The sequence below is a fragment of the Rhagoletis pomonella genome, unplaced genomic scaffold, assembly GCF_013731165.1.
Source record: "Rhagoletis pomonella isolate Grant_MI unplaced genomic scaffold, Rhpom_1.0 Rhpom_scaffold_01267, whole genome shotgun sequence".
In the NCBI taxonomy this organism is placed as follows: domain Eukaryota; kingdom Metazoa; phylum Arthropoda; class Insecta; order Diptera; family Tephritidae; genus Rhagoletis; species Rhagoletis pomonella.
In genome coordinates this window covers 27,504-37,835 of record NW_023459821.1, presented here as the reverse complement: position 1 = coordinate 37,835, position 10,332 = coordinate 27,504, and the positions used below count along the sequence as shown (strand labels likewise).

At 34.9% G+C, this 10,332-nt stretch overlaps 1 protein-coding gene across 1 annotated transcript; it reads left to right on the top strand.

Moving 5' to 3' along the window:
* The first annotated feature begins 7,562 nt into the window (after positions 1-7,562).
* On the top strand, positions 7,563-8,409 carry LOC118752157 (BTB/POZ domain-containing protein KCTD12-like). The gene has a single exon (XM_036487013.1). It carries the CDS (start codon positions 7,726-7,728, stop codon positions 8,407-8,409), a length of 684 nt encoding a protein of 227 aa, XP_036342906.1. The 5' UTR covers positions 7,563-7,725.
* The last annotated feature ends 1,923 nt before the right edge of the window (positions 8,410-10,332 follow it).

Sequence of the window (10,332 nt, the reverse complement as noted above, 5' to 3'; positions counted from 1 at the left end):
ATACTAAAGGGTTTTCGGCATCACTTATTACTAATCCGCTGTCAAAATTGCAAAATACAAAATGGCGGATCCAGAATGACGCCTGGTAAGTTTCGAGCTTTTAAGTAGATCTCACCAGAGCGACGTCGTAACGACGACGATTCGAACTCGTCTTCGACCTGTGGCATATTGGGTGTGTACGTTAGACTGCATCACCAAAAAAAAGTTGAGGTTTTTCCGCCGGGATTACAAAATTTATTATATTTTAAGACGCCCACCAAAATATTTCGGAAAAAATACTAAGATTAAAGTGAGCTGGACCGATTTGAAAACACCTCCAAAAATGGAGTTTTTTATGAAAAAAGAGTATATTTTTGAAAAAAGTTCCCTCTGATGACAAAACCGATTAAGGTTAAAAAATCTTTTCAACGGAATCGTAGTAGTGAGATTTTTGATGCTGTTTTTTTTACTTTTTTCAAAGATTGATTTACGAAAAACTTAAATAACTGGGCCAAAACTATTTGATTTAGACTTGTGTGATCTAAGAGGAAAGGTATTTTCCAGCTGTTTTTATTTCTGTCCAAAAAGTCATTCAAGTCCCAATTTTTTATATTTATTTTTTTCAAATACCAACACATCTTAATTCAACTTTGAATGAAGCTCGTTCATCCTACCTTTCTCTTTCATCGTTTGAATGAGTTTATCAGCAAAGAAATAAAAAGGGTGAGAAAACTCCTTTCCAATGACACCTCACAAGCCTAAAACGGAAGGGTTTGGTTTCAGTTATTCAAGTTTTTCTTATACCAATCTCTGAAAAAAGTTAAAAAAAACAGCATCACAAATCTTATTAGCACGATTCCATTAAAATTTTTTTTTTAATTTTTTTTCTAATATTTCTATGCAAATTTTTTAAGCTTTAACCATTTTGTCATTTGAGGGGATTAATACAAAATCTTTAAGAAACTATTTTGTTTATAAACAACTCCATTTTTGGAGGAATTTTCAAATCGGTCCAGCTCCCTTAAATCTTAATATTTTTCCGAAATATTTTGGTGAATGTCTTAAGGTATAATAGATTTTATAATGCCAATTGAAAAACAGTACCGTTTTTTTTTTTTTGTATGGAGAGTGATGCAGTCTAATGTACATGTAAACATTTGTGTGTACTTGCACCGGTTTTATGTTGCATTAAAAGTGCTTACCGCTGTGCTGCCGTGCATGCAATTGGCATCGCTCTTCCGTAAGCACTTTTGACATACGAGTGAGTGAGTACCTATTTCGCTTACTAGCCTGAATTTGTATTTGCATTAACATTTGCATTTGTGCTCGCTTTCGCATTGATTTATGCACCACTTGAGGAAGATTTATGGAGAATTTAATGGAGTAGATAAGCAGATGTCTAAAACAAGCAAGCAGTTATTAAGCATTTTGCAATTGGACTTTGTATTTGCATAAACAATATGATTGAGGGTATTAGCTAGATTTTCAGTAAATAAAATTTAAATTAGTTTAAGCATACATATGTATATGTGTGTATGCACACTATTTGAACACAAATTTAGTGGGTTAGAAAATTAGTTATATTTTCATGTTATTTACTTAGCTACTTCGCCAGAAAATTCACGTGCCATGCTGAGAAGATAATATTTTGCTAGGTCAGAAATTCAAAGTTAAATAAAATTTTTTTAGAACAAAAAGGCTTTCCACATTCCTGCAGATGTTCTTTATGGCGCAATTCTTGGCCATGAAATGTATAGTTTCCACTAGTGATCCGCCAACTGATGTAACTTTAACTTTGTATTAGTAGTGCATGTTACTGTCGAACTTTTTTTCTAGTTTTTTTAAGGGTCCCAAATATATTTACACTCTCATCGCCAGAAAAATTACTCACATAAAAGCCCCCTTAAAGAAATAGAAACAAATAACAAAAATAATAGTACGAAACAAACAAATTGCGAAAGTATAAAAAGTCTTCTTAAGTAACGGAAAGAAATAAAAAAAAATCGAAAACTTACTTCACGGCAATGCACTGCTGTTTCTCTCATATATCAAAACAAAAGTTTCGACATTCCCAAATTTATTTTGGATTCATTCAATCTACTAAATATTAATGCGCTAACAATAATTTTGTCGCGGTTTGTTTAGCGAGCAAGAACACCATTGGAAAGGTATTTTTTTGTAGATAAGGAGAATTTTTATTGTTTCAAAATTGGTTGACAAAGGCATCAGAAATGTTATTATCGAAATTTAAAAATTTTCTTATCAACGAAGGTTATATTTATTATGCTTATTAAATTATCGGAATGTGGCGAGTTATTGAAAAATGTCAAAGTTATCCAAATTTATCGAGACACAGAAAGTTAGTAGTCGAATTGTACCGATAATTATCCAGTTTTAAAAATTTATCGGATTAGCGAAATTTGTCAAGTTAATGAAATTTTATTTTATATGCTTATTATTGCATAATCAATACAAATTTATCGAGTGATAAAAAATTATTATTGAAATTTTTCGCTTTATGGAATCAAGGTTGTTGGAATTTTCAAAGTATATTGGGCTATCAAAATTTCAAGTAGTACATGAATTTATCGAGTTATCACTACTTATCGAGTTACCAGAGAGTTTACAGTTATCGAAATTTGTCGATAGATATGGACATTTATGAAGATATCAAAATCGAGTTATGGACATATATCCAGATATGTAAATTTTTCTGTTATCGAAATTTTTCTAGTTCCGGAAACGCACAGTTGTCTTTAATGAACCATGATCGAGTTATCGGAATTTGGTCTTTTCCAAATTCATTGAGTTATCAATACGTATCGAATTGTCGAAATTTATCGACTAAGATCGAATGTATCGAATTATCTAAATTCATAATTTTTTTTTTTTAATTTTTCGAGTTATCGAGATACATGCTTTCGTATCACCGTAATTAAAAATTGTATTCAATCTTATCTTATTCAAATATCACTATAATTGAAAATTGTATTCAATGTGGGTCTGAATTTTCCCCATTCCATCATATGACTTTGACGCGTAATATGACAGTCCCCACATGAATAGTTGCGATCCCGTACGAGTTCGGACTAGTCAGAAATAGTCAGAATCAGTCAGATTTTACTGGAAGTCGATCCCGTACTCGGTTCTCTGACTATTGAGAGGACAAAAAAGATAGTAAATACGGTCCTCTCTCTGTCAGAAGTTGCCAGTTTTAGTCCGAGAATTTTTCGCTGGTAAATTCTGGTAAATGTGTCAAACGATCAGCTGTAGTGTAGCACTCTGCGAATTCATGTTAGAAAGTATTTAATTACTTTTTTGAAATTTGAAAGTATTTTTGGTTATTCAAATGTGTGAGCTGAGTGTGTTTACATACCAAAATAAGCAAAAATTTACAACCAAAATTTGGAGGTTCTGTTGAAGTTGACAGAAATTACCACTTTTTACTAGAAAGCGATCCCGTACTTTTCAATGTTACTCTCTCCCTCTGAGCGAATTTTTATTTTTTGACAGTTTTACTAGTCCGAGTCCGAGGAATATGGGATTGCACCTAATATGAACTTGTACAGTTTCTAAAATCACTTGGTTATGGAAAATCTGAATTAACTATTATTCTCTTATCAATGCTGAAAAATTACACTTCACTGTTGCTAAAATTAATTCTGATGGTCCTCGTGTGCATAACAATTACCCTTTTGCATTTTTTTAACGGTTTAACTGTCAGCGGATTTTTTCTATACGTCCTTTTAAGACCTTGTCGACCTAGCCTTCTAAATTCTAATAACTCAATTTCCGCCCCTCTAAACAGAGCTTTACCCGGCATAAAATCAGCATTTTAGAAAGTGACGAATTTTTCCTTTGAAACGTAAAAATTAGTTAATAAATACTAAAGTTGCAGCGACATAAAAGTTTATATTTTGACCGTATAGAGAACTCATACGCCATGGCAAACAAGTAAATCAGGCAGACAGGCAAGTAGTAGCACATCGTTTAGCTTTGAGTTTTAAAACCCAGTGTTTTATTACTACACTCAAATAAATTACCAAAAGTCCACATAAATCCCGAGTCTACTTGACTAGTTGCCTGCCAGCCTTATTTACTCGTTTGCCATGGCGTATGAGTTATCTATCATCATAAACATTGAGTCCGGTCGAAATAATATTATGAGGGTTACTGTGTTAGGGTACTTAATTGGAATCTGTAGTTTAATACGCTCACATAAATTTTTTTCCGCCGATTCCAAAACCAAGAATATTGCGAGCCCTAACCGCGAAAATAACGTAAGCGACATTTTTTTCAAAATTTTCTTTTTGATGCAGAAATGTATCTAGATGCTCTAGGAATATTTCTGCATTAAAAAGAAAATTTTAAAAAAAATTTCGCTTATGTTATTTTGGCGGTTAGGGCTCGATTGGTATTTTTCTGTAGATGAGGAGAGTTTCATGGTTTAAAAAGTGGTTGAAAATTGTAGCCAAAATCGTCGTTTAAAAATTTCCGTATATGTGTACAGTGGTCGGTGCAAATTGTTCAATTTGAGTTGTTTTCAATTTTGTTTTACTTCGTATTTTAAATTAAGCTTTGTAATAAAGATAAATGATAACGATTAAGAAAAAAAAGGGAAGGCAAAATTTAAGATAGAAACGAAAATGAAGACAATGAGAAAGTTATCAAGCTATAGAAACTTATGGGATTATCGAAAATTTACAAGTTAATGACATTTATCATATTGTCGATATTTATTGAATTTGTAGACTTAATGAAATTTATCGAGTTATCGTAATTTCAGCTTACAGAGTTATCAATATTTATTGATTTGCTGAATTTTTTACGATGAAATTTTCTAAATATATCGAGTTATCGTAATTTCAATTATCAATTGATATCGACATATATACGCTTTTGAGTTACCGAAATTTATCGAGCTCTCGAAATGCACTATTAACTATCGAAATTAATCGAATTATCCAGATTTTTTGAGTTATCGAAATTTAGAGTTTTTGAAATATATCAAATTGTCGATATATATCTGGAAATTCATCGACAAACTGGAATGTATCGGGTCAATTCCAAGTCCGGCCAAAGTCCGTTAAAGAATATATTCTGAGTTCTTATTGATCCTATAGCGGAGAACGAAGCCAATCTTTGGAGTTTATTTACACATAAACTAGCCGGTATGGTAGCGTGTTTGGAGCAGAGGCTCGGCCAAACACTTAGCAGAAGGTTAAGAGCCAAAAATGTACCTATTATTAACAAAACATATTTATGTACAACAAGGACACTAAACTAACACCCGCTAAGTGCTCTAACGGGAGCAACCATAATTCATGTTGTCAAAATGAAATCTCTGCAAATCCTTGAGCACAAAAAGGTGAACATGTAATAACTTTTTGTTTTTTGAAAACACTGGACACATCTAGTTTGAGTGGCAACATAAGAGCACTAAGCGTTCAGCGACAGTGGCAGTAAGCATAGTGCATGTCAATGCAATGCGAAATCCTTGACTTTGTCAACACTTGACCACTTGTTAACCAGCGGGGAGGGAGCTATAAAAAAAGAACCCCAAAAGAGAGCGACAATTGTTAATAATGGCACAGTCAGCAGTTGGCGCTCAGCATACAAACGAATTCAGCGCAGAGTGCTCAGCAGTGTTGCCGTTTTGATACATATGTATACAATTGGATATATTAAATAAATATATTATATTTTCGCCTTAAATTTTGAGGAACACTTCGTTTTTTCCTCAGTGTAATTTTGGATACCTTTTCCCATAAGTAGTTGAAGGACATTTTTTTTATTTATGTACGAGCTATTATAACGTTTTTAACAGTTAATATAATATAAATTTTTCTTGAAGGCGGAATTTACAGACAAATTCAAATTTTTGAAAATTTTTTTAATTTCATAGATAGCTTCTAATCCACTAGTTTGTTTGAAAAACATTAGGGCTGTTCAGGATCTTGTGCTCTTGCATTTGCATATTCGTTGTATTTGTAAATTCACAACAATAAAATGCACACGATTGCCATGGCAGCAAGCCAAAATTTGCAAATGCAATTCCAACTGCAAATCCAAGACCATTTCCACAACATCCTGAACAGCCCTATTGTAATCATAATAGCTGGAAATAACAATTTACTGAACTAGCAACCAATTTCACGAAAGTAATTCAAGTGAAAAATAATTTAAATTTTTTGAATTTTATATGGAAATTGACAGAAAATAAAAAATTATTTTTCATTAAAATTACTGGTGAAACCGGCTATAAATGTAACAGGTCAAAGTTAGTTTCAATTAGTATTATTTTTATAGACTAGGAAACATTTTTTACATGTATTATTTGTAGGAATCTAATCGTAGTAATAAACATTGAACATGCGGAAACTTTGGCCCGTAGTTGTAGTCAGTATTTTTCCATTCTCAGAAACAGATCTAGGAAACAAAGACCCGTAGTTATAGAGTAAAAATTAAGTCAACACTAAAGTTAGTTTTGGCTTTTTTGACAGGTATCCCATCGAAAATTATGTCAAAAAGCTGCAAATAACTTTAGAGTCGACTTAATTTTGATTATAACTACGGGCCTTTGTTTCCCAAATCCGTGTCTAAGTTTGGGAAAATACTGACTACATGTTAATGAGTTTGTTAAGGGGCCGAGTTTCCTTTCCATAGATGTACTGTGTAAAAATGTCCGCTCTTTTCGGTGGATACATTTGAAAACAGTTTTCGATTTTTTATGGATACTATAAAGGCTAAGGCAGTGGCAACACTGGTGCTCAGTTGCTCAAATTTATGAGCAGAGAGAGCGCTTTTAATGTTTTTGCAATGGCCTTTGCTCGCCGTAGACGTTACGTATACGCACTGTCTCACACAATGAGCAGACGCATTTACAATAGAGCAAAGAGATATGTGCCACTAGGTGTGTGTGTGTGTGTGTGTATGTGTGTCAGCATTATGGATACGGGATATGAGGTACATCACATTTAGTGCAACTATGGACATATCGAAGAGCCAGCAGCTGGTCCAGTTCACTACATTTTCGATTCAGTTCAGCATGAGAGTCCAACGTTGGTAGACGTTTTAGTTGGCATACGCTTAAAAGGGTTATGAGAAATATTTTACATATGTACACATAATTGAAATAATGAAAATAAATAAATTTGAATGAATATTATTTAATAGTAAAAATTTAATTATCGATGAAAGAAAAATTCCGCTAAAGCCATTTTTCGCAGCTCAAACAGCTCAACAGCGTGCAGCAAAATCAGTAAGCACGAAGTGATAAAAGAAAAATCAACACCTATTTAAGGCGCGAGTGTAGATACAAAAGCGAACAGTAAGCGTTGAACAGCGAGAGGCTGCAACCGAATAAACGGAAAGCATATAACGGATAACTATTTTAATGACTTTGGAGTTAAACTCGCGAAGTTACCACTTACCATATGCACGGCTACACGCGTGTTTGTGTTAAGCTGATAAAAAAAAAATAAAAAAGCGGTTACAATTAAACAAATTTGTTAAAGATAAAAATTAGTAACCGTAAGTGAAACTGAAGCCATATTTTTTTTGAAGCAGCCAAAGTTTCTTAACGCATATGCTATTCAAAAATATATCTATACAAACACCAGTTGTCAGTGAAGTTAATATAACGGTGTCCAACTGCAATATTTTTGCTTCCAACAGCCAAAACAGTGCTTCTGTGTCTTTATAAAACAATAGTTTCACACTTGCCAACACACTTAAAAATTCAAAATGACCGAAGTGATTGAACTGAATGTTGGTGGCGTACATTACACCACCATACTGGACACACTGCTGCAGGAGAAGTCCTCACGCCTACACGAACTATTCAGTAATCTAGATGCGCTGGTGAAGGACAACAAAGGACGCTATTTCCTCGATCGCGACGGCGTACTCTTCCGCTATATATTAGACTATATGCGCGACAAGCAGCTCAGCCTGCCGGAGGGCTTCCGCGAACGACAGCGCCTGCAACGCGAAGCAGAACACTTCAAATTGGCCGGTATGTTGGAGAGTTTGCGCAGCGGTAGCGACATACGTCCACCTGGCTGCATCACAATTGGCTATCGTGGCAGCTTTCAATTCGGCAAAGATGGTCTGGCCGATGTTAAGTTCCGCAAGCTATCGCGCATTCTCGTGTGTGGGCGGGTGGCGTTATGTCGCGAGATTTTCGGCGATACCTTGAATGAGTCACGCGATCCCGATCATGGTGGCCCAGATCGCTATACATCACGTTTCTTCCTCAAGCATTGTTTTATTGAGCAAGCTTTTGATATGCTGCATGAGCGGGGCTTCCGCTTGGCGGGCAGCTGTGGTTCGGGCACAGCGGGCTCAGTGGCGGAACCCAAGCCGGGTGTGGATACTGAGGAGAATCGATGGAATCATTATAATGAATTTGTTTTTGTGAGAGAATAAAAAGCTGTCGACGACGGTAACGGGGCGGTGGGCAGGCGTTATGGTGCAAAAGCAACAGGCATTCATTTGTTTGGGCTTTGAAAGCCAAAATAACTAAATAAGTGAGTTCTAGGGAGAGCGTATATATATTTGAAACATAAAAAACTGATAATGTGCATGTAAGTAAGTTCCATTGTAATTAGTATGTTAAGCGAATATATGGAGAAAAAACTATATATATATGAAAAGTAGAATAAAAATGCAAAACGCATACCATGTAAGCTTAGTAACTGCAGCAAAAGATAACACATACCTACATAACTTGGGCTTATAAGCAGACCGCAAGTACTTACAACCGCACGCTGTCCAAATTTTTCAGCCAGCAACAGTCCTCGAGTCCTAACTGACTGTAGACACAGAGCAGCATGTCAACGCTATCAATATTTCGTAGTCCAAAGCGAGAGGCGTGCGCGCGCGTTTGCCATAAATAAATGACATTTTCTATTTTTTTTATTTTTTGTTTTCTAAATTAGCACTTACAACCTCCAAGTGCTGGTGTTAAATACCACTCAGCCTGCGGTAACTTTTTAACGCCTCTAGTTGCGTGAGAAGGTCAAAATATCTTTATTCCAAAGCAACTTGAAAAAGAAAAAATAATGAATGCCAAGTAGAAAAGTATTTCTTGGAGGCTTAAATGTGTAAGTAGTTGGAAACGCATGCAGCATTGCTGCTTTTATGAGTGCTACGCTGCGTAAATTTTCCAAAGTTAAAATCTACAGCTCGCTATGTAGGTACTGCGTAAAGTGGGAAAATACATGTATGCATACATATAAAAATACGTACATAAGTACATGCATCCATATGTTGCTCTAAGCATACTTTCATGCATTCGCTTTAAGTAGCAAAACGTGTGGCAATTAGCATAAAAAATAAGAGACATATGGCTATGCAAAATGCAAAATAATTATAACTGCCAGAGTACACATTTAGGTACTTACTCTGGTAGGCTGCGTGGAGGACTAAGTACTTAAGTAATACGAAAAGTGGACATTTGAATAGCGTATTTATTTTTATCCAAAGCTTCCCCACTAAAATTGAGAGATAAGTTGAAGTAAGTTTTGTTTTTATATCAAAGGTATAAGTGCATAAAAGGTATAAAAAAATTCAAGAATTCTTATATAAATATGCATTTTTTTTTACGTTAAAAAATGTAATGCAAAATTATATCTCATCCATTAACTTGGATTATGGTAAGTTAGGTTGAACAGGCTGTCGGTCGGCACAACAGCACAACTAGACCCTTATTCCTTATTATTTCAATATTTCTCAGCTACAAGATCGCAAAATTATTGACAAGACTCAAATATGTTTTCTATAGCATATTACGATTAACCTTAAATTTTTTTTCATATCACTCGTCACGCGATCAGGAAACAGACGTTGATCATACACCTGGCGGCCACACTCGATGTTTCCTTTCTCGTTAGGTCTTTTCTTGCATAGATGCCTTGGTTTGGATTGCTGATAAGTTTTTCTTCTTTCTTGATTGGCGATATAACCACTTAAACAATTTTGGAGCGAGTTGAACATAGCACGCCAATCGTTTCTTTGCTGTGCTAATTGACACCAATTGGAAATTCCTACTAAAGCCAATTGCTTCTTCAACTGGTATTCCCAACACAGAGAAGGCCTTGTGCTGCCTTTGCTCCTACCAGCGGATAGCATACTGTGTCAGGGCTGGGACATTTTTTTCCATTCATACCAAATAGCCAGAATAGCCGCTATATGTATGTATTTAGATTTGGTTAAAGTTTCTGTTTCCATGCCAGCGTGCAATAAGAAGTTAATAAGGCCCACTTAGACCTGTAGGTTATGAGACGGTAAAAAGAGAAGTTGATTTTTAAAGCCACAATGGATTATCACACGAGGTTTGTTAACACTTTT